Below are 25,500 nucleotides of genomic sequence, written 5' to 3' on the forward strand. Positions count from 1 at the left end.
AGCTGAGTCGATTGTATGTTCCGCATGTGTTTATGAATCACTATGAAATAAAAAAGATGAGCGTGTACTGCTCCGTCGGTGGCATTCGTCACAAATACACGCAAATGCAAGTCAACTGGTCATCTGAAAAATATGATACAAAACGAAATAAGGATTTGCATCGTCACAAATTTTTGAAATGTTATCCACGTGTCAATCCTAAAACATTTTGAAGCTCTACTGAGGCGTTGGATGTTGTAACCCTGATAACATATTTATTCGGATAAGCAATTATCGGGTAAGCTTGAACGAAACCTAACACACACTTAATTCGTTTTGACATTTCGCCCCAGAAAGCATAGTAAATACACCAAGTAATTAGATCATCACTTTCAATCTTCCCAAGTTAATCAGTCAATCACTGTATATATACTTGAAGCCTCTCCTGAACCAACCAGTTAACGCACCACACTAAATATTCATCATATCGAACAGCGTGAGGCGACTGGCTGCCAGGTTGTCAGCACACGGCTGTATGCGGCTCTACACTGCTGACATGGATACGCAACTGCTAGTAATTTTGGTGGTTTGGATAGTTCATTTAACAGGTAAGAAGTGTCGCAAATGTCAAGGGAGATGTGTTGTACTGATTCATGTATTTTGCGTTGATTTAAGGGCAACGGCGTTGAACTTCTTCACCAAAATAAGTCGTTATGTTCAGGGGACATAACAGTCGAAGGGTATTTTTGCATTTTCGGGAAGGTCGGGTGTTTTTTCAGATATTAGGAATTGTTTGTTGGAACCTATTTCGTTTCAGAATCGAGGCTTGTTAATATCTAGCAGTGACGTTTTATATTTATATTGTATTAAGGAAGCGAGTTGGTTGTTTTGGACTGTGCTGTGTGAGGTGTGTACTTCAACCAATAACTTACGTATGCATCCTGTTAAGAAATATAGGTTCGGCAGTTTCCCTTTATCATTCAGTTATTGAGGTTCATGAAGACAATAAGGTTTATGCTTATTTGCTCGCTAGAATCTTATTTTGATACTTTCAGTGTGAACACGAACACATAAATTCTAAACACATATAGGATACCACTGGAAGCGAACGTGTGATCGCGTTTGATCATAACCTCAGTAGCCACATAAGAATTGTGTAGGCCGAGACATTAAAACTGCCCTATCACCCTAATGTGCAAGACAATATTTCTCAACAGTTATTCTTTTCTTGTAAGAAGAAAAATCTCTGCAGACGTACGCTGAAGACGTATTTCAAATTGAGATATCTATTTAGTTAAAAAAATCTGTAAATGCTTGGTTGGTTGGTTTGTTGTTTAACGCCGCACTCAGCAATATTCCAGCTATATGACGGCGGTCTGTAAATAATCGAGTCTGGACCAGACAATCCAGTGATTAATATCATGAGCATCAGTCCACGCAATTGGGATACGATGACATGCATCAACCAAGTCAGCGAGCCCGACCACCCGATCCCGTTAGTCGCCTCTTACGACAAGCATAGTCGCCTTTTACGGCAAGCATGGGTTGCTGAAGACCTATTCTAGACCTTTTCATGCGTACATGTCACAGCAGGTATGGCAGCATAATGCTCGTGCTGAACTGCCACGATCTGTGTCCCTTGGTCTATCAGCATTTTAGCTTAGATTTCCTGGAATTTGTCCAAGAAGTTTAACTTAAGTGTCAGGTACATCAATGATTTAATCTCGTTCAATAATGGCGAAATAGCGCCAATTCCCTTCCACTGATTTACCCACCAAAACTAGGAACAAGCGAGACAAGAGAGATGATTGCAACTTATCCAACTTTCCCTTTATGTCGAGCCATATTCCTCATCTCCGCCCTTTGGGTATAACTTTAATACAAGCGAGCTTTTTCTACGAATATTTCAAAAATCTTGATGCAACTCTTGCTGCAAAGTTGTAAATATTTCAAAAAACGTTTTAAACATGTTGAGGACATTTCCAAATTTGACGTATGGGTGAGAAAAATAATATCTGAGGCCATTAACTTTTTTTAACTTGCGCAATTGAATATAATCCTGAGTTGTTATTGTTTTGCCTGTGCATGTGTTTGTGATAGGTACCATCAGTGGGGCTTAATACGGCCACCTTTTCTCGAACACCTGGTTTCATCACTTAATGATAATGATCCATAAACATATGCTAATGATAGTGGGAATCATAAGGGACTCTGACTTTGAGGTATATTTCTTCTGATTATGAAAATGGTTTTGTCGCTTTATTCACATGTATATATTTTCAACCTTAACAGAAGTTCGACTTCCCAAAATGGAAACAATATCATGCCTTGTCAACACAACTGTGGTCTCAGGCCTGTTTATAAAAGGTTATAAAAACAGTGACTATATATATAGACGTCTTACATGTCCAGTAGATATTCATATTATATTTCGTAAATTCTCAGACTTTACACATGTCGTTAAGCGTGTGACCTTATATAAACAGAACACACACGTTGCTCAAATGTCGTGTTAACGGACTCATCTTCTTTCTATTTCAGATTCCCAGTCCCAAAAGGTAATATTTTCAACATCGTCAACACATACCTACCACTCGCTGTTTGATCATGGTGTTAAACAAAGAAGCCACACCTCCCTCAAGTTCAAGGTTAAAGCCTGCGGTGATGCGCATGTAGCTCTGCAGACGCTGTACCAGAATTCAGACACACAGATGTACGAAGTCGTCCTTGGTGGCTGGAGCAACAGCAAATCCGTGTTGAGACGGTGTGCCCAGTGTAATTCACTCGTGGAATACAGTGGAGCTGTGGTATCCTGTTCTCAGTACAAACAATTCTGGATGAGCTGGGGCGATGGTACAGTTAAGGCAGGACGCGGTGGCACAGTGGGTCAAGACGAGATCCTGTCTTACACAGATCCGAATCCACATGCTATTAACTACTTTGCTGCTGCTACCGGATTTGGATCATCTGGGGAATGGATATTTGGTAAGATGAGTGAACCTGAGGCAGTCATGGGAAAGCATTGGAACTGTATTGAGCTCTCCATAGTGTGTGAAAGGCAGAATATAGATGTTAGTTCGTAGGGACTCTTTTGTGAAAATAGCGTTAAAAGAATTCATGGTTTTACTGTATATTAGAAATGACTATTGTTGATATTTTTCTTACAAACATATTCCCCTTTGAACGGTAATATAGGTGACAATTTAATGGCATTATGTTCAGTGACAATAACGTTTACTCATTTTGTTATAGATCTCTGTGAGTCCAGTCTGCAGTTTAAGTTTCTCCAGGACAACGCAAAGTATGACGGTGGCACAACCAGAGATTCCAAGACAGTTCTGTCAAGAGCAGATTGTTCAGTAAACTGTTTCTCCTCCATCTGGTGTCAAGGATTTAGTCATGACTCGTCCACAAACACCTGCAACATGTTTGACGATATTCCACCAACGACAGCACTTACCTCTGCTACAGGATGGGAGACTTGGATTGTTTCACTGTGATTATTTCTTTCAAATGCTGTTTCCAGATTCGTTCTGTGTTGCCACAAACACCTACACCCCACCTAGTGCATAATACAATAAACGTTGTTCAGCAGTGAACATAAGACAGCAATCATCTGGCGTCATTACAAATGGAATCGGTTTCGGCAGAAAATCGTGACATGTTATTCTCTTGAGTTGACGATTGAAATCAATTGTCTATGACAATACGTCAATGCCATATAATAGAGTTACAATATTGTGGAGTGGAGGGCATCTCCAAATTAGAAGCATCAGTGAACAAAGCGATGTCCGATATGAACTACTCTCAGGCCGTCCAATGCACTGCAAATTGTGGTTCATAGCCTATGGTCGCGGGTTCGAATCCCAAATTCACCCTGCTTAAGTTTCTAGGTTTGACAGCACAGTGACTGCATTCGTGGTCTTCACGTCCAAGACAGCTTGAACGTTTCCCCGCACTTTTGTTCAAAAATTGTTTTATTTGGGTTTCAACATTCAACGTCTAAGGAAAGATTAAAAATGTTAATGCGGACATGATAAGGACATTTTCAAATTTGTTTCACCAGTGAACAAAATAATTTGAGAGGCAATTCGTTATTTTGACTTGTACTACCAGTTCCAGGTGAACAATTGACTTGCCTTTGCATGTGTTTTTGACGGTCGCGCTCTGTGGGAAGCATAGACTCACCTTTTTATCGTATGACCTTGTTCCTTGACCTCATGACATGTGACATGAAACAACAATGTATTGTATCCATACTTGGTTATCAGCTTATGATAGAGACAGCTATCAATTTTGAATTTTAGCAAAAAAAATTCGATAGATTCTGTGAATAGGGAGAAACACATACATATACAAAATTGTCTACGACCTGACGATGAATTTCGATCATGAATACCATGTTTTAACCTTCAGGTGAAATTCAAATTTCTTGAGATTTAAAACTAGAATAGCAATGGAATCACGATGACGCTAACAAATGTTTTCAGAAGAACATTTTGCTCAAAACTTCTTAGTTTAATTAGACCAAACTTGTGCCTTTCGCACGTTGAATAAATAATACCAATACCAAAAATATGGTGTAAGTGTGATTCAGAGACAAAGGAATGGAAGTTGAAAACACACCACATGTACTAATTAATCCCTGGGAATGTAAGAATCGATATGAGTCTACAGTGATGACAATATAGGAATTGACATGTGACATACCCGAAGATAAAATCAATGACATCCGATGATTAAAGTAAAACGGTTGATCAGGAACCACTTAGTATGACACTGCATTTCTTTTTACTACTAGAATTGGTTCTGGGCAGCCTCATGCTTGCAGTAAGAAGCGACTAAACTGGTTCGGGTTGTCGGTGACTCAGGAGATAGTACTTCACTGTGTCACATCAGCAATATCAATATATTGTGGGAAGTTGAACAGAAGATTGGAATTTTACTGACTGTGACACTATTCTAGCTATATGAGGTCGGTCTAAATAGTCGACTCTGGATGAGACAATCAAGTGATTGATGGCGTGAGCAAAGACCCACGCCGTCAAGGTACGACGACATGCCATCAACCACGTCACTGAGCCTGACTACCTGGTTTATTTGGTGACAGACAACATTTCTGGACGTAATGATATGTTCTAAATTGATTTAAGGGGTTTGCCAGGCTGTATATTTAAGGGGGCGGTCGGGTAGCCTAGTGGTAAAAGCGTTCGCTCGTCACGCCGAAGACCCGGGTTCGATTCCCGAATTGAATACAATGTGTGAAGCCCATTTCTGGTGCCCCCCGCCGTGATATTGCTGGAATATTGCTAAAATCCATACTCACTCACTCACTGTATATTTAACGGGTAACCAACAAGACACAATAAATTCAAAATGGCCACCACTGAAACATGAAAGAAATAGTCTTGCCCTATTATTGGTACTAAACATGGTGGGACCACAAATAGAAGATTTTCAGGTACAAGTAATCCATTGAAGCCATACGTTAACCCTCAATATGTCAAGAAATTAGTATGGCTGCCCTATTAGGGCAAACTCGATCACTAACTGCATCCAATGCAAACAAAAGCTAATTTGCTTGAGTGACTTAACGTTTCCATACTATTATGGTTCTAATGTGGGTGAAATTAACCGTACATGATACAGCCTTGCTTAAATATAGTTGTTTGTCTTCACCATTAACACTTTCTGAAACTTCATTTGGTTTCCTAGTTATGTTTTGTCACTGGTCAACGTAAAATAGGAATGAACTTCATAGAAAAGTCGACATAATGTATGGATAACAACTTCTTCAAGTCTTTGAGAGATATTTAGAAGTGGTACAAATAAGGAAGAGAATTTATTCACTTCATACGTTGAACACTTGAAACGTTGTTCGTCATAATAAAGAAGTTGACGTCTATAGATTCTCTTCCCTAACATCTTCTTGCTTGACAACGGTATAAGGATCTATACCAAAACGTCGCCTTTACAGTAAACAAAGAAGTCGATAACCATAAATAGAAAAGCACCCAGAATAGTACAATGTCTGTCCTTTAGCAGCAAAAAAGTCTTTTTTCATAATCATAAAAGATATTTACTTAGTGCAGAATCCACGTGCGCTTCCGACTATATCACGAACGTGTGTTTCTGAATTACGATCAACTTGTGATGATAACAGGTGTTCGCGAAAAAACATCAAATATGAGAGCCACGGTAAACATTTGGTTTAACATATTGGACCATTGCTTTTAATCGAACCCTGATTGTCGGAATTATGAGTCAGTGCTTTAATTGCTGGATTAACGCACCAATCTGGTTTCATTGAAAATGTAATGCTGCATTTAATATTTGTGTTTCAAAATGGATCAGCAATAATTGCCAGTTAACTACTGTTTACATGCACCACTTGATTTATTTTAGCAGAAATATATCATATACATAAATCTTTATATATTTCTTTGTTTTCATTGCGCACCTTTTGTCTCTGGAGTTACGCAGAGTGCGATAACCCAGCCTCCACAGACCTGCCTCAATACACCTTTTTGCCTTCTCTTTGACTGGGATCAATCCCGGAACTGGATAAGCAGGAAGCTGTTCCTATCAAACAATCAGTGTTCCCTGATGAAATCAGGAAATTGTCAAGACATACAGGACAGTCCCTCTGTGAAAGGACAGGATGCAATTATGTCAGTAGTTAGAAGTCAAGTTATGATTACTATAGATTAATAGACCGCCTCCGTGGTCTTGTGGTAGAGCGTCCACCCGGAGAGCGGAAGATCCGGGGTTCGATCCCCGGCCGCGTCATACAAAAAGACGTTAAAATATGATACTTGTTGTTACCCTGTCTGGCATTCGGCATTAAGGGGCTAAAACAAGGACTGGTCGGCTCGGAGTCAGTATACTGTGTCTGTGTGGGGTATTCATGTTAAACTGCGGCATGGTATCTCAGTGCGCTAGCACTATAAATCGGCATCAGTCCGGACTAGTACAAGCAGCCACACACACACACATACACGTGCATGCACCTCGCTATATAAGTGCAATAATATTGGACGCGACGTTTAACCCAGTGTCACCTCACCTCACCTATAGATTGATATGGTCATTATCTTAAACCTTTAATAGGCTGCATGTGTTTGTTTGCACCTATCTACTGTTTGGTGAATGTAGATGTCAGTTGTTGCCAACGGCACAAGTCTTATTGACTGCTGTATTGCCTGAAGAAATAGCTTCCCTCAACAAGTATGTTATCAAAGAAGAGGTTATTCATTATGTCTTAGTCGTTATTGATCATATACAAGTAAATCCTTGTTATCTAGCTTAACTCTATTTAACTAAGGGTAGACCCTTTCCATGGTTTGTCTCTGGACCAATGCCCAGGCATGGTCATCGAACTTATTAAGTAAGAATATCAACAACAGTAAGAATGAGAAGAGACATAGTTGCACTGATCGATTGATCGACATTAAGGGAAAGTTGACTATCGGAACGTCAACGCCAGAGAATAATCAGTATCCATTTTCTGTCGAAACATTCCACAAAGCGCAAAAGGCAAAAGGACTACTAATCCTTGGATACAATGCTTGCAGACAGTGTGTTCCCGGGACTTTTAATGCCTTGCAGTGCCCTGCGGACAGTGAGTTCAGCGTTCTACTTATCAACTCAACTCAAATTATTCTCGAAAAGCATCTATGGTGGTAGAAGGATAAAGTTGCAATTTTCTACAAAACAATTAAATAGAATAAACAACATTGCATGAATACTTACAATTAAAGCCTTTGTGTTTATGATTCACTATCAAATAGTGATGATACCAGCTAGCCGGGAAGAAGTGAACGTGTCCTGCCTCACCGGTGGCATTCGTCAAAAACTGATGAAAAGGCATGTCAATTGTTCACCTAAAGGCACGGAACATACGGTACACGTCAAAATAGGGAAAACATGTAGCATCAATCTCATTAAAATCAGACCTTAGTTCTCGCTACCGCTAAAGAAAGATCTGAAGACCTGCCATTAGGGGTCACGTCAGAACGACCTTTCATCCGACCAATCAGTGCGTCGCTTACCAGATTATGAAAGTGACAGTGGGAATGAAATTTCTAATCATGCAATCTCGAAAACTTAACATGGGGTATTCCGAACGATAGTAATGGGTTTAACGACTGAATCCTTACAATCTAGACCATCTATTAGCCATTCCAGAACGGTTTTTTGATCAGGTTTCAAATTTGTATTCGAGAATTTGTCAAAAATATGTCTCGAAGCGTAGTCGCCAAGTTGATTGGTCATTCCCTTGGTCAGTCAAAGTTCGCGCAAGGTCGGTCTGACGTGACCCGTAATGTTATGTCCTCAGATCTTTGTTTAGCGGTAGCGAGAACTAAGATTTGATTTTAATGAGATTGATGTAGCATCGGACACCATTTTTGCCACTGAAGTGTCAAATGTGGTAATGTCCTCCACATGTCTACAATATAACATGCAACAACAAAGGCTGAAGTTGCAGGAATATTTCTTGAATATTAGTTAAAAAATGCCCAAAGTGGATCCGTTCAAAGAAGTATATCATATTGCCAATCAATCATGAAACCGGAACCAGTGTCAGCGTTGGGGTCGCTGTGTTGACATACTTGGGCCTGCAAATAAGTGTGACTGGAGCTAGCGCCGACCAATTGTACAATATAATCAATAACTAAATATAAATTGCATTTTAGCAAGCAAGATCGATGCACGTAATTAGAAACGGCGTCATTAACCGGAAGAACTCTTTATTTCCTAAAGGGTAATGGAACCAGATCACTTGATGAGAACTGTGACATGTTTTGTCATGCCATAGCTGTGTTGAAGACTATCAGTTCAACAATGATCGGTGATTGAAGTCACATTTCAAGTAGAAAAGTAATAGGGAACACCTCTCCGTGGTGTGGAGAGAGCTGGTACTCGGCCGTTTCATCCACTGGCCGTGTCATGCCAAAAAGCAGTTAAATGAAGGTACCAACAAAACATAATGCTCTTGTTAAAATGCGGCATGGTATCTCTGTGGGCCAGCGCTATAAAACCGCCATTAATCCAGACTAGTACTAGCAGCCACAGACACATGTATATGCACGTCGCTATATGAATGAAATAATTTTGAACGCCACGTTGAACCCCATTCACCTGAAACTATAGCGATACAGCTGGTGGCCTGGTGGTATAAGGCGATGTGTCGATGGAGTTGCGTCCCTTTGGTTAGTTTTCTTTGTTGTTTAAAGCTACACTCAACAATATTCCAGCATTATGACAGAGATTTGTAAATAATTGAATCTGGACCATACAATCCAGTGAGTGACATCATGAGCATCAGTCTACGCAGTTTGGATTCACTCACATGTATCAACCAATCCTAACCCATTAGTCGCCCCTGAGGTCAAGCATTGGTCGTTGAAGGTCAACTCTAACCAGGATCTTTACGTGTTTCAGATTCACAGATTGGCATGCTTGTGATCTTTGGTTTGTTAGCACTTGATAACGTGACCCGTCCTCGTGGGTTTAATAATAATAATAATAATAATAATAATAATAATAATAATAATAATAATGAGTCCATTTGTATGGCGCCTAACTCCTAACCAGCTCGTGTGCTCATGGTACTTTCATTATTACCCCAGTCAACGAATCAGTGGGCACTCGATTTTCATTCTCAGCTCCCTTGGGGGTATACAACCCAAGCTACCTGTGAGGCGATAGAAGGTTAACAGCCACATTACCATCTCATTCTCTACCGGGTACCCACTCACTGCTGGGTGAACAGAGGCACATTTCGAACCAAGTCATAAGAAACTCTCAGGAGTCAAGCTGCTGAACGTGGTCATACATCCATCTACTATCCGAGACCGACGTTGCTTAACTTCACCTGATTAGTGATCTGTGCGCTGTGCACAGGACCACCTGCCACTTCCTAACATCATCTTTAAAGCAGCCGTAAATCCAACTCACTCACTCAAGTTTAAATAGCAAAAGACCCTGACTTGTGTAATCATCAATATATGTGAATCAATAATATATTGCTAATCATATGAGTTTTTGTGTCGCATGCAATCTTGATCATTAGAAATGTATTGCTTCATACCGAAACACAAATGTATCCAGCCATATTATATTTATGACCAGTAAACAATCGCGTCTGTACCAGGCAGTCGTGTGATTGATTTTATGAGCCACGTCCCATGCCGTTGAGGTAGGATGGCATGAAATCAACCAAGTCACCGATCATCTTCTCCCTTTAACAGCCTCTTACAAGCATAGGGCAATTTCTAACTCAGGAGCGGCTGGGTAGCCTAGTGGTTAAAGCGTTCGCTCGTCGCGCAGAAGAACCGGGTTCGATTCCCCACATGGGCACAATGTACATGTATGATGCCCATTTCTGGTGTCCCCCACCGTGATGGACTGGAAATAATTGCTCAAAGCATACTCACTCACTCGAATACACAAGTGACCATTAGACTACAAAAAAGTTAAACGTTTATGTGTTTGCTACATATTTCGTGTACATCACCGTGCATGCACATATGAAAGTAAGCGACAGAGGTTTCCCACTGGTATAAGGTGGCTGTGCAGAGTTGCGTCCCTTAGTCATGCCAGGGTCAATTAAACGTGGGTTCGAAACAAGATTCCATTTCAACTTCGTGTCATAATGGTCTTTACATGTACATATACTCACCGAGCCAGCGTTTGGCGCCTGTGGAATTTCAGCTCATTTAGGGTCCAAACATTTGTTTCGCCGGGATCTTGTATGAAATCTAGATATTTGTTTAGCCACAACTGCAAAACAAAACATTTTTAATTAAAACTATGAAACCAAATACTATTTGTTTCTGACACCTTGCAACAATTAAGTTTTTGTGGCAGACATTTTAAATTTTCTTTTTCCTAACAGTATGGAGCATACTTATGTTTTTCAAGGATTTTCGAGAACGCCACCAAGAGAATCTAATGGTCCATCCTTTACTTACTTTTTTACAAACACAGAAACTCCGTGTTTTTATCACTTGAATGCATTTTTGAATGCATCACAGCGTGGACTTCATTGTCATTTAATTTAGTTTTAGTCACTTAACATTATGTTAGTTTTTTCAAATATTTAATACACAACTAAATAGAACAGTTTGTTGTGTCCTCAAGTATCTTCCTACTCTTTGACTTTTTTGCCCAAATAACGTCTTCATAGTTGTATAATGACAACATGGCGAACTGAAAACCAGATGTATTTAGAAAACGTCTCCAGTGTTTGTGCTCCAATGTGTGCACTCCAGGTTTAACTACTCTTTCTTGTCGGTTGTATCACTTCACCTAGAACCCGCATACCCTTGGTACTTGTGTACAGGCCTCCATAACAAAACTGGACTACTGCAAACCTCTGCATGCGTACACAACATTAAAACCCTTACTGCCGGGCAAAAGAAAGTATACACTTGACAAAAAACGTAAATTGTATTAAAACGTTAAAAGGCTGATAAAGTCGCTGAAACACTGCGCACTTAAGGTACAAAACACAACTATGCGTTTCAATTATATGCCTACAATGTTTAAAATGTTTTAGCCATACAACCATGGCTATATCATGTTTATCATGTATATCATATACAAACAATATTTTAAACATGGCCAACCTATCTGCGTTATAGATAGGTCCCAGCCGTCTCAGGCGCAACAACTTGTCAAACGCTGCGTTCCAGAAGCCTATAGTGGCAGGTTCGAATCCTTGAATCGCCCTGATTATGTTTCTAGGTTTGTCAGCACCATACCAGCACTGGCGGGTGTCACATTTAAGGCTAGCATTATCATAAGCTTTTCACCACACTCTTCTCAAAAGTTTCAACCGGACTCATCAAAGTTTTAAGAAAGTGGTGAACATGTGAAGGGCAATTCCAAATTTGACTCGCCATTGCGTGTGTTTGTGACGTATGTTCCCGTTGGATAGGCTCACCTCGTCTTTTATCTAATGACCTAGTCCTTTGATCTTATGACATGTGACATTAAACAACAATGTATTGTATCCACACTCGGCACTTATCTTTATATAGTTTTATGCTGTTCTATGTATGATAATTGTTATGACCTTATAATAGAGATAGAAATTAATCTTGAGTTTTAGCAAATTTCGTTCAATAGATTCTGTAACTGGGGAGAAACTTATACAGAGACAACATTGTCGACGACACGACGATGAATTCCGATTATGAATATGATGTTTCACTTAGAATGTGAAAATCAATTTTCTTTAGAGTTTTAACTAGAATCACAAAGTCGGGAAGAAATGTATTCCCATCACGGAATCAGAAAGCAATTTCACAACGTCAAGATAGAACATTTTCCTTGCAGGCTGATGCTTACAAAAACACGCGACTAAATTGACTATAGCATTGTTTTAATTTGTATTAACTAACTGACTGAACAATTCTTTGTTTTAATATAGACCAGGTTTGTTTTATATCTAACATGTTATATTTACCTAACTGTCCTTTGTCGACAGGAATTTTATCATAATCAACTTGTTCTCATCGCGATATGGCTGCAATATTGCCGATGCGATGTAAAATTATAACTCACTCACTCACTTATATGTAGTCATCGTTACGTTAGTTGATCGGTCTAAGAACGTAGTGTACGTGACATATCAAACACATTTATTTCATAATGTGTTTATTTTTCTAAAGCATTTGCACGGTTTTGCATGACAATGTATTCACAGAAATAAAGCGTGCCAGCTTGACCAAAGCTTATTAAAGTAATATCTTTTACGATAAATGATGGAAGTATACCTTGTTAACTTATAAAATTTAGTGAGCTCCTTCTGTATCAATTGGAATGTTGTATTATACCTATTATTTCTGAAGTTGAAATGATTCGCTTTGACAAAATATTGATAAGGTTTAAAGGATTGTACTTTTTCGAAAAATAACTGAAATGAACATTTTCTTTGGATATTGTAACCGGGTTTTGTAATTTCATAGAGCCTCATGTTTCTACGCCTAATATTAAGAAGGGATTTATCCTGCCTACAGCTAAGATGCCCGTTGGGTTGACTGACAGCTTAAATATCGTGGTGCAAAACAACACTCGTACTAGTCCGGACTAATGCCGAGTTTATAGCGCTAGTACAATGCCGCAGTTTAACATAAATAACCCACTCAGTATACTCGGACCAGTCCTTCTTTTAGCCCCTTAATGCCGAGCGAGTGTAACAGCACGAAGACTCTTTTAACGTCATTTGGTATGACACGACCTTACGCTTTTTATGTTTTGTGCGATATCAAAATGTCCATGTCTCGCTAGCTCACTTTGCTGCATTCCAAAATATTTGTATAACATCTTTTAGATCTGTTACATTAGAACAGTAACTACAATTTGGACTGTCTGCGAATCCCATTTATTGAGAAGACCGTTTGTTTGCAATATATGATGTACAATTTGAAACTGGTATCATTGTAGTTTAGTCAGGTCAGTGCAACTAAACGGGACAGAAATGATACCCTTCCTGTCTTGTTTTCTTCAATTTTGCGTCCAAGTCCGTACTCCCATTTAGGAAAATGATTATTTCTGTCACATATATATTTAATAAATATTATCAGAAATACGGTGAACCTTTTATGAAAGGGAGCTAATGGCAAAATAATAGGTTAAATAATTGCTTTTCAAATTGAAAAAGGTTTTAAAGGTTTTGAATGACATGAATTGTTCGTTATTATTTAGAAGGTCATTAATAAAACGTATCCGTTTTACAAACCATTCTTGAATCGTTGATATGAATCGAACCCACATTGTCGGAGTGATGAGTCGGTGCTTTAATTGCTGGATTACCGCACCAATCTGGTTTCATTGAAAATATAATACTACATTAAACATTTGTATTTCAAAATGGATTAGCAATAATTGCCAATTAACTACTGTTTACATGCAACACTTGATTTATTTTAGCAGAAATATATAATATATAAATCTTTATATACAGAATTTCTATCAAACAATCAGTGTTCCCTGATGGAATCAGGAAATTGTCAGGACATACAGGGCAATCCTGTCACTTTGGATTAACAATAATTGCCTTCTCAATTCAGCTCTATTTTATATACTCTTCAAAAAAAGGAACTTGACACTGACTTTCAAAATGTAAGATAATGCGATTGTTTCAAAATAGGACACAGAAACCATAATTGAAACACTGTTTGAAGATCAATGTAAACAATGTTCAAAACATTAATCGTGTCACCTAGACAGACACACGTACACGATACAATTAATGTCACAGGGGTACAGAAAATGTCAGTATCGGTTGTGCCCACCACGTGCATCAATCACCGCTTGACACCGACGACACATAGATGCAATCAAGTTGTCAATAACACGCTGTTGGCTGTGCTGCCATTCATGCTGAAGTGCATCAAGAAGCGCCGGAAGTGTTTGGGGCGGTGGATTCCTTCTTCGAACGCGTCGATCCAACTCGTCCCACAGATGCTCAGTCGGGGACAAATCTGGTGACCGGGCTGGCCAAGGTAATGTCTGGATGTTGTTGTGCTGTAAGAAGCCCTGAAAAACACGTGCAATGTGCGGTTGAGCGTTGTCCTGCTGGAACTGTCCGCCATGAACGTTGACGTGAGGAAGAACGTAAGGCTGTAGGATCAAGTCTCTGTAACCCACACCTGTCAATGCACCTGCCACATGAACGAGAGGCGTCCTACCACCGTGATGAATTCCGGCCCATACCATGACACTCCCGCCGCCAAATGGGACAACCTGCTGCACAAAGTTGGGAGCGTAACGTTCACCCCGACGTCTGTAGACACGTGCGTGCCCATCAGCACGTGTGAGTAGGAAACGGGACTCGGTGGTAGACAGTACATTTCTCCACCTTGCACGTGCCCATCTAACCCTCTGTTGGCACCAAAGCAGACGGTCCGCCAGATGACGTGGGGTCAATACATGACGTCGAACAGGTCTTCGTGCAAAAAGTCCAGCCTCCCTCAGTCTGTTGCGTACCGTTTGATCTGATATTCTACGTACCCAAGGGATCTGTGTGGTTGTAGACGTGGCTGTGGTAGTGCGGTCTCGGAGGTGTCGCAGCTGGATGTATCGATCTTGTGCTTGGGTTGTCACCCTTGGTCTTCCTGACCTTTGTCTGTCGTCAACTCTGTTGGTGTTGTTGTATCGGGTCCACAGCGCGGAGATTGTCTGTCTGGATACACCAACGTGCCTGGCCACTTCTTGATCCAGCTTGTAATCTCCCAATGGCGTTTCCCGTTGAGCTGCATTCAGTCTTGGCATTCTGTCACCGCCTCTACTGCCGTTAAAAGGACTGTATGAACAGCCGTTGATGTGGGTTCTTATACCCATCCAGCAGGGGTGCCTGCATGCCTAAATGCAGGATCCTGTGCTGCACGTTTTTTACAGGCGGTTGCGTTTGGATGAAGCTGTAAAATTGATCCCCAAACGCTACGTTTATGTGCTTTGCATGTGTTTTCGCGAATTATAGACACAATCTTTCTGTTTGACTTATTTGGTTATGGTATGTCTCATGCTGCTACACTTGGTATCAATACGGGATTCAGGCTTCAGCGAAGAATCCCATTGGCTTGAGTGACAGTCAACATATTAGGGTGTAAAACAACACTCGTTCACTCTACAAACTACTGTTGCCGGTTTCGATGAGACTCCACAAACGACAGCTCCTACTTCTGCTTCAGAATGGGTAACACATTTCAGGATTATCAAACTCATGCAAGTTTTTATGTGCAATACTCTGTGAAAGGGATCGGGATTAAAGAGGTTTCTGAGTATGTATGTACAATAATCAGTGACATAGGTCAGTACTCAAAATGTGTTTGAGTATATATATGTACAATTATCAGTCACAAGGGTCAGGACTAAAAAGGTTTTTGAGTATGTATGTGCAATAATCAGTCACCTGGGTCAGGACCAAAGAGGTTTTTGAGTATATATGTGCAATAATCAGTCACAAGGGTCAGGACCAAAGAGGTTTTTGAGTATATATGTGCAATAATCAGTCACATGGGTCAGGACCAAAGAGGTTTTTGAGTATATATGTGCAATAATCAGTCACAAGGGTCAGGACCAAAGAGGGTTTTGAGTATATATGTGCAATAATTAGTCACAAGGGTCAGGACCAAAGAGGTTTTTGAGTATATATGTGCAATAATCAGTCACAAGGGTCAGGACCAAAGAGGTTTCTGAGTACAAAAATCAGTCACAAGGGTTAGCTCTCAAAATGTTTCAGTGTATGTATGTGCAATACTCCCTAACATGGCCTGGACTAAAGACATTTCAGTGTGTGAATGTACAATAATCAGCCCGGACTAATGCCGATTTTATAGTGCTAGCCAACTAAGATACCATGGTGCAGATAAACATACACCACTCAGACATAATATACTGACTCCGAGCCGACCAGTCCTTGCTTTAGCCCTTTAATGCCGAGCGCTAGACAGGGTAACAACAAGTACCATCTTTTAACGTCGTTTGGTATGACGCGGCCGGGGATCGAACAACGGACCTTCCGCTCTCCGGGCGGACGCTCTACCTCTAGTCAACGGAGGCGGAAATTATAAAGGAGCCAGATTAAGATTATCAATGTATTAAGGATGTAACGCTATGCTTTCCGTCACCCCTGTTCGGTGACCTAATCCAGTCATATGAGAAGGTGAATAGTGATGAGGCCATACTTTTTGTATTTGCTTTGCGGATTCTTTTTACAGGAAAATACCTGTCTGTAGGTGGGAGAAAGAAATTTGTAATTCAAGTTTGTTTTTTTACTTTTCTGCTTAACTGCAGATCGGTAGGTATAACAAAATAAAAATGGCTTACTGTGGGAGGAGAGCCTACAACACAGTTGTTGCTTTAAACAATGCAAACCTGACGAATCAAGCGGAAATACTGTTGTGCATCTGATTCCTATCAGTTTCAGGAACGACAACAATCTATATTTTGACTCCAAAGTTTAATGTATGTCATCTTCAGTGGGTCCTTGTTTCGAAAATTCTTTTTTGCCAAATCTTATCATAATAATTATTTTTTTCAATTTCAACAAAATTTACAATCGGCGGATCCGTAAAGGGAGGATAAAAGTGTGTCTCAAGCGCTGTCTGGTGAAACTTTCTAGCTAATCTCAGATCCTAGAGGCTTGCGGACACGTAGATCAGAAGGGTCGTCGTCAATGACAGCACTGAGGTTGATGACCCTCCATTCTTGCCAGAGGGACATGGAACTAGGGATGTTGTAGTCGGTGCCACAGTCGTAGTGGCTGGCTGGCAAACTGATGACCCTGAAAAATACAGCTTTTGTCCGTAAAATGTCTGTTTCCGTCAACCGATTTCCTGGCTTGGTTGATGCACGTCATCGTATCCCAATTACCTTGATCGATGCGCATGATGTCAATCACTGAATTGTCTGGTCCAGACTCGATTATTTACAGACCGCCGTCATATAGCTGGAATATTGCTGAGTGCGGCCTTGATAAAACGGTATCGTAATGTACACTTTTAATGATAAACAGGCTGCTCTAACGGTTAAAATTGAAGTGGAAACGGATAAAGTTGAAATGGAAACGGACGGGCAGATGCAAACAATAAAACTAAATGCTTTTGAGTACAGCTGTTACTCACAATTTGTGGTCCATGTGATAGTTATTGTACCATATTCGAAGTGCGTTGTTGATGAGAACTTCAGAAACCGAAAAAGCAGTTTTTCGTCGGAAAGAACAAAAAAACTTCCTTCCTTCGTAGGCACGTGGAGCAATCGAATGGCTGAACCGTTCACTTGAGCGGCAATACACACTCAATAGACACTTAATTCCCTCTCAAAATTAATGTCATCCTATTTACGAAGTCATCAAGTTAGGAGCATATGATCGAATCTCCAGAACTGACGTTATGATAGAACAATGTTTTATCGTGAAATAAACCACGATTCGTTCTTTATTGTACTGTGCTCTTTATCGCGTAGCTATCTTATATCGTATAATATTCGAAGTGCAGGGGTTAGTGTGTCGGTGATGAGATCTTCAAAGACCGAAAAAACAGTTTTTCGTCGGAAAGAACGAAACAATCAGAGTTATTTCCTTCCGTCGAAGGGCGGTGGGCTAACCGAATAGTTGAAGCGTTCACTAGTTACGACAAAAGACCAGGTTCGATTCTCAATATGGGTACAATGTCTGGTGCCCCCGTTGTAATACTGATGGAATATTGCTCACTCTTTTCTTAGCATATCTGTACGATTACATAGAACGCAGATTTTGTTTATGAAATTTGTTAAGTGTTTTCCAGCATGAGATTATAATACTACTCCAAGGAAGCTAACTTCTTTTGAGCAATATATATTTAATATAGACACATATTTATAGTTTGAAACAAAACGTTTTCTCGGCGGGACGGCGATTAAGGATTTGCGTGAGATACACAAACATTTAAGACGTCCTTAGACCTTCTTAAAGACATTCTTGTCAAGGTTAAGAAACTTAATAACCTGTTAATCTGGCAAGTCTAGGCTAATTATTTGACAAAGATTTGACTTGGGCGATGTAGTCTGATCCAGACAACCTTGTGATTGATATTATGAGAATCTATGCACTCCGGCAAGGTACGATGCCACGCTTTCAACCCAGTCAGAGCCTGACTACCCGTTCCATTTAGTAGCCTCCTACAGCCACGAGTGGTTGGTGGAGACCGATTCTAATCCGCAACACAATGTGTTGTAAACTTTTACATAACATAGCTACGCGATAAATCACAAAGAACAAAGAAGAACGAAGCATGGTTTTGCTTCACAACATAAAACGATTCTCTCATGACGTCATTTCTGGAGATTCAAACATAAGCTCGCAACTTGATGACGTCGTAATTGGACGACGTCATTTTTGAGAGGGAAGTGTCTAGTGAGTTATTCCCGTAGATACACCTGGGCAACGTAGATGAACGCAGTGGCCGAAAGATCGCATCCAAAAGTGGGAGAGATAAGGTAATCGGTATTGGGAGAAAAGGTACAGATAATCGACCTGCAAATTGTGAGAATATGTGGGAAAGACCAAATTTAAACCCCCTGTTCATAAAATGGACTTGTCTGCCATTGCCGAAGGTCGGATTCTATTCTGGCAGTAATCATTTTTTAAATATGGGTAAATATTTTTAAAGCTTGTACATTTTATTAACGTCTTTAAAGAGGTTGTACATGATATTGACATCTGATATAAGAAATAAACGACTCGTAGTCGTTGTCTATCGTACAATAAAACGCTGCAAGGAGAAAATACCCTCATGGATATTCTGCCTGCGGGATTTTATTGTACGATAAACAACGATCAGGAGTCGTTTATGTCTTCATCAATTTACTTCAGACTCACCAAGCTTCCACATCGCTGTTTGGGCGGAACTCAACTCAATCTTGGCGAATGGTGGGGTCAAGTATAGGCTTTCCACCCCGTCTACATAAAAACTAGTTAGATCACCTGTCCCCACTGTGCAACCGTCTCCCAAATACACTTTAGGGATAGTTTGTAGCAAACTTCTATTTATCCAGAATGCTTTATACCCAGAGCAGTAGTCACCGGCCGAGACACCAATTTGCGCCGTCGGTGAGCAACTTTCCCTGTAGCAGGCGTACGGTGTGGACTTGTTGGCATGCTCTGAAAGTCCTAGTTTGACGTAAGAGGTGGCGAACTCATCAAGAAGTGTTACGTTTACACTCCCACAGGACATTACCTCGAAGAAGAAATAATCTGACTGGTTGTTCAAGAACACGTGGGAAGGTGTAACAAACGTCGTCACGCCTTTGTATGTCTCGAGCGAGATGCCTTGTACACTTGTATCTGGTGGAAAGGGAAAGGAAATAACAGTTCAGTTCTATATGGAGCATCTACATGAAGGTTGGATGGATGAGTGAGTAATGTAGATTTAACACGGCTTTGTTCAATATTTCTGCAACATCACGCATGGCAGTTTAATGTGGAAAGAAAACTAGAAGTAATCATTATATTACTCACATTCTAAATCATTTACTTGTAGAATGGGCGAGTGTCTGTTTCTTTGTTTGCTTGTAGTTTAACGCCGCCATATTTAAACTATAGGGTGGCGGTCTGTAAATAATCGAGTCTAGACCAGACAATTCAGTGATGTACATCATGCGCATTGATCTACGCAATTGCGATGCGTTGACATGCATCAACCAAGTCAGCGAGTCTGACCACCCGGTCTCGTCAGTCGCTTCTTACGACAAGCATGGGTTGCTGAAGACTGATGGTAACAAGGTAGTTTTCATTCAAACGTTTCATGTTAAGGCAGCTGGCTGGTACCGAATGGCTTCATTGAATCATGTTTCCTCTTTTTCAATTGTTCATTCTAATAATGATAACTTACTGACTTAACCTACCCTGAAAGACATTCAACATTCTTCTGTTTTAGCCCATTTTTATGTGCTTTGGCAGCATTAGTAAGGCTTTTATCCCAGTTGAAAGCAGGTTGCTAACACTATTTTGGGCTGTATTTGAATAACTGAAGAATTGTTGGCAACAAATATAGAAATGCACCTAACATTATACGACCAATAGGTTGGTTGCAGTATGATGAGTTTTGGCTGGCACAAGTTGTGGAACTTACATCATGAGATGCCAAAATGTCAACACTTTCCAACACGTTCCCATTATTGAACAACTTGGATGAAATGATGTTCGTATAGGAAAATGGACCTGTTGGTTGTTCCTGACATTTGTAATTTCTGGGACATTAGGGGAAACCTAATTAAATTTAAAATATCATTTCGTTTGTCTGCAGATGTCAAAGTGTGAAGAACATGTTGTCTTTTGTCTGATTAAGAAGCGTCTGTGTCTGGCCTGTCGAAACTGTTGGCTCTTATTCTTTGTACATTCATCCACCAGTAAAAGTTTCTGGATTCGTTTGATTTCTCACAATTAGAATAATCTTGTTCCAAAACAACATAATTGAATGGGCATGTTCCAAGTGCAAAGGTAAAAATTAAGGACAAAATCAAAATACAGGAAAAACACGGAGCATATACCTGTAGCCCCTCTACAGTACGTGTAAATTTGACTTCATTATCTCCACAAATGTTTGTCCAATAATTGAGCCACACATGGCTATTGCAAATCGGTTAAAACTTCCCCAATCAGTTTTGATGTGATCATCGGAAAGACCATGTGCTCAGGTATCTGCTTATCGCTTTTTCGCCGCACTGAGCACTATCTGGGCTATATGACAGTGGCCTGTACATAGTGAAGCCTTGACCAGACAGTCCAGGGATTAATATTGTGTCCAAAGATCGAGAAGCGTGCCGTCGCGGTACAGTGACACATACATGTATATCAGCCAAGTCTGACTACCCAAGCCATTTGGTCGCCTCACACTACAAGCATATGTTGCTTGGGACCTATATTATTACGGAATAGACGGGTCAGATAATGTTTACAGACCATGCAAGACGGATATACAGATCGATACACATGTAAGCATTCCAATTGGACAAAGCTAGTTTGGTTCTAAAGGTAGGACAGACGTACGAAGAGCCATGACATAATATCATAGTGATATATCAGCATAAGGAACCAATATTATTACCTTGAATACAATGGTCAGAAAATGTTTACAGACCCTCCAGACGGATACATAAATCGACATAAGCTCCCTTGCCCTTTCGGGGATTCCAGTTAACAATAAGCTGAAGATTTTACCTTTTTGTAAATAAAGCAGCAAAACCCTTTGTCGATGAGCATGTGTGATTAATCACTACCAAATCGTAATGATACCAGGTGTTCGCAAAAAGGTGAGCGTATCCTGCCCCACCAGTGGCACACCCGTCACCAAACACACGCAAAGGCACGTCAATTGTTATGCACCTGAAAACTCACGGGCACACATGGTACAAGTTAAAATAGGGCATGGCATCGGAGATCATTTTTGCCACGATGCGACAAATTTAGAAATGTCCTCCACATGTATACCATGAAACGTTTTAAAAGCTTTACTGAGGCCTTGAATGTTGTAACCTTGATCAAACAACTTCTGATGAGCAAGAGTCATATGACGCTCTTTGAAATCTTGGTAGACAGAGCATGCTCGATTGTATTTCAAAAGGTGTAAAGTGTGAACACCTAAGACAGGGCTAATCCGAGCAGAAATTCCGATTCATATGCATCAACAAACAGATCCCATTGGGATGCCTTCGTGTTGCCTTAATGTCTTACCCCTAAAAGTTACATAATGTTATCAATGAGCAATATATCTCTCTTTATACGGATTTTTATGGAGCTTTGGAATCTAGTACACAAGAGGAATTGACGTCTTCATGTTTCTGGTCAAAAGTTGACAGGACTGATTTATGGTTTTGGCAGATGTCTTCCTCAGTTAACACACTGGCCTTATTTGTAGAATTATTTGATATGTCATTTATACCAAGTAGAAAAGGAGAAGAGATAGTTCAATGCTGACGGAGGAACAGACGGACGAAGACCCATGACATAATCTCACGCTGACTTTGTCAAAATGAGATACATATGAGAGCAGGTCATGCAAACGAGTACACAACAGCGACCCAAATGTAGTCTAAAACTAAAACTAAACGCGGTCCCATATGACATTCAACGAGAGTTGCGACTACTAGGATACCCCAAACAAGTCTTACCAGACAAGACTGCTAACAGAGCGCCTAGCTTCAGGAGGATCATGGCGCCGAGATCTTCGTATCTTCAATATGTATGTTTGTATGCATATATGTACTTCTCCGTCACCTATATAGCAGTTACCTGTTCGTGGTAAAATACAATCTACACTTAACTCAGTAAACAGCAACTCAGGTAAGATTTGTTTGATCTCCAGGTAGGTAGTTTTAGACGTTATCGCACTCTTGCATGCCTTGTGTACTTGAGGACAAGGTGACACAGGTGATGGAGTGTATAGAAATACTGTGACTGGAAGTGTCGTGATAGCTTGAGTAATTAGAGATTTGTTTCAAATCCCACATCTGCATGTCGAAAGTCAATTGTCAGTATGTTTTATTGACAAATGACACGTTGACCGATCACCATCTCATTGATATATTAAATCAAAGTGCGTTCTGAAGGCGTACTAACATCTTGTGGAATTTTATTCTGTTGTAAAGATTAGGTTCTTTGGATATTGTTCCAAAGTGTGAGGATATACAGGGGATTTACCTGTTATGATTAGGAAAAAGATTGTTAGGAAAAAGTAGTGGCATCCTGAACTTAAGGAATACAAGCTACTTACTTTTTTCTATAGACAACATTCTGACTAGAGCACGTTTTCTCTATTAAGAGCATAAGGAACACAAACATCTAAACACTACTGATAAAGAGCACAAGTGTTTCCTCGTTTCCTTTCCTCATAAATGGTTAAGTAGTGTCTTAGTACATCTGTCATTAAATAAAGTATGAATGTGAAGTTGTCAATATATGGCGACCTGTAATCCAGTGTTTGCTTAATATGAGGAGGAACTGTCTTACCAATCACCAAGTCACCGAGTCTGATCACCATTGAGAGGCATAGGTTGCTTGGGGTATATTTAGCCTGGAGTCCCAAAGGGTCTTAAAGAATAATATGAAATTATACCTGAAGAAGCATAAGATGTGTATGTTAAGAACATCACCATATGTGATGCTATGCCATAGTGTCCTAAGGGTAATTTGGTCGTGAGAAACCACAAAACAAACATACAAATTGATGTGAGGTTGGTTCAGTCACTCGATGTGGTAACATGAACGGTACACCAGATCAGTCATCATCTGTCTGTTTGACAAGGCAGGTCAAGGAGTACTTGTACAGTTACTGGGTGAACATAACCTGTAATATATTTATGATTTAACATTAAAATATTCTGTATTTTGTTGTTGTGAATGATCCTCACGATTATCACTGAGGCATCTTATTTGTCCCATCTAAGCTTCGTACAGTTGTGAGAAATACTGAAATATGCACGACATACGATGTGTGATTGAGAAGTTGTGAGCTTCAAACATAAATACCTTACATAAAGACATTAACATGGATATTTTCAACATACAACTTGACACATTGATACACTTTTGCTTACGACATTGAAGCGATTTAATCCTAGTTTCTCTTGCTGTCAACAACTTTCTCCGCGGCTGCTATTACGTCATCGTTCGAGTCGACATGGGTTCTGGCTAGAGGAATCTTCATATTTGGGAACAGATCGAGGTCAGAAGGTGCCAGACCAGGAAAATAAGGTTTGTACTGACTGAGTCGAAAGCCTGCCATCATGGAGTGTAGACATGTCATTACTGTTTTGTGAGCTGGTGCATTGTCTTAATTGAAGAGCTCACCTTCCCACGCGAATCTCAGTCTTAATGTCATCCCGTAATTGTATCATAGTCTGTCTAGCTAATGAAACGGTATTTGCTTTCTTTGTTGGTGGGGATGTCAAATGCTTCCGTTGATTTTAGTCTTGTTTGGACTCAGGCTGGAAGAGGTGTACCCAGGTTTCATCCATACTAAAAATCGTTTAAAGAACCTTTCTGGATGTGGAGTTAAACTCCAGCTTCAGGTATATCGATTATAGGCTATTTCCACTGATTTACCCACCTGAGCTCGAATTAAAAAAATCAATGATACCGCCACATCAGTTCGATATATTGATCTATGCAAAAAAGTCAGAGTGACTGTAAACTATCAACAATACTGTATTCGAAAATCAAACCCAAATCGTATATGGACAAGAAACTTAACTTTAGCTTAAGGTATATTGTTGATCTGAATATGATTCAATGATGGTCCAGTAGCCAATTCCATTTAACTGATTTACCCATCTGAATTCGTGATTAAAGATCATAAGATCATAATCATCTTCAAATAGATTGCAGGTGGCCAAAACATATGGATGCAATTTTGTATTATTTAGGCATATTTCGTTCAAGTACAGATCAACACTACATTTGTGTTGTGAAGGCATAATGGTGTATCAGTGCACAGCTTTACACCTAAATGCAATTTTCTGTTGAGCTTGAAAACATCTACAGGGGAATAAAAGCGACACAATCTTTTTCCTAATCATCAGAAGAGCAGAGTCCAATGAACCACATCAACGAGCCTGACCACCCGATCCATTTGGTCGACTCTTTTGACTGTCATAGGTTTCTTGGGACCTGTATAATTCTAACCCAGAATCCCCACGAGACATATCTGTGTGAAAGGATACTTATCGTCTATATCGAATTTACATGTCTAACCATTGTATTTTGGTTTTGATTTAATCTCAGTCTTTCCAGAGCCGGTAGGGTAGCCAGCCCACTGGATGAAAGCTTAAAGATATATGAATACGGTCTGTAGAGCAGACAGTCCAGTGATTGACATTATTCAACGCAACTGAGATACGACAAAATGTCATTAATTGTAACCAACCACAGGCGCCATCTAGTCGACTCTGACGACACGTTATATATTTTATATTCTTACCCGGAATCCTCAGAACAGATCATGCCTCCGATCCAGGCTCCATTCTTGACAC

General features: G+C 40.1%; 2 protein-coding genes across 2 annotated transcripts; one reads left to right on the top strand and one right to left on the bottom strand.

The window, feature by feature from the left end:
• Positions 1-514: 514 nt before the first annotated feature.
• Positions 515-3,479, top strand: LOC139466592 (C3 and PZP-like alpha-2-macroglobulin domain-containing protein 8). The gene is made up of 3 exons (XM_071248185.1): positions 515-587; positions 2,521-2,964; positions 3,232-3,479. Exons 1-3 carry the CDS (start codon positions 515-517, stop codon positions 3,477-3,479), a joined length of 765 nt encoding a protein of 254 aa, XP_071104286.1.
• A 13,650-nt stretch (positions 3,480-17,129) lies between these two features.
• Positions 17,130-22,684, bottom strand: LOC139466858 (uncharacterized). Its single transcript, XM_071248599.1, has 3 exons — positions 22,642-22,684; positions 19,352-19,816; positions 17,130-17,278 (listed from the first exon to the last, which is right to left on the bottom strand). Exons 1-3 carry the CDS (start codon positions 22,682-22,684, stop codon positions 17,130-17,132), a joined length of 657 nt encoding a protein of 218 aa, XP_071104700.1.
• Between the last annotated feature and the right edge of the window lie 2,816 nt (positions 22,685-25,500).

Source organism: Haliotis cracherodii, unplaced genomic scaffold (assembly GCF_022045235.1).
Source record: "Haliotis cracherodii isolate W230 unplaced genomic scaffold, xgHalCrac1.p SCAF_19, whole genome shotgun sequence".
Taxonomy (NCBI): domain Eukaryota; kingdom Metazoa; phylum Mollusca; class Gastropoda; order Lepetellida; family Haliotidae; genus Haliotis; species Haliotis cracherodii.

Coding starts and splice junctions, on each gene's coding strand:
- LOC139466592 (XM_071248185.1), top strand. CDS start 515: ATGCGGCTCTACACTGCTGACATGGATACGCAACTGCTAGTAATTTTG. Junction 588..2,520: donor TTGGATAGTTCATTTAACAG/GTAAGAAGTGTC, acceptor TTTCTATTTCAG/ATTCCCAGTCCCAAAAGGTA. Junction 2,965..3,231: donor ATCTGGGGAATGGATATTTG/GTAAGATGAGTG, acceptor ATTTTGTTATAG/ATCTCTGTGAGTCCAGTCTG.
- LOC139466858 (XM_071248599.1), bottom strand. CDS start 22,684: ATGATCCTCCTGAAGCTAGGCGCTCTGTTAGCAGTCTTGTCTG. Junction 19,817..22,641: donor TCTGTTAGCAGTCTTGTCTG/GTAAGACTTGTT, acceptor CCTTTCCACCAG/ATACAAGTGTACAAGGCATC. Junction 17,279..19,351: donor AACAGCGATGTGGAAGCTTG/GTGAGTCTGAAG, acceptor TGTATTTTTCAG/GGTCATCAGTTTGCCAGCCA.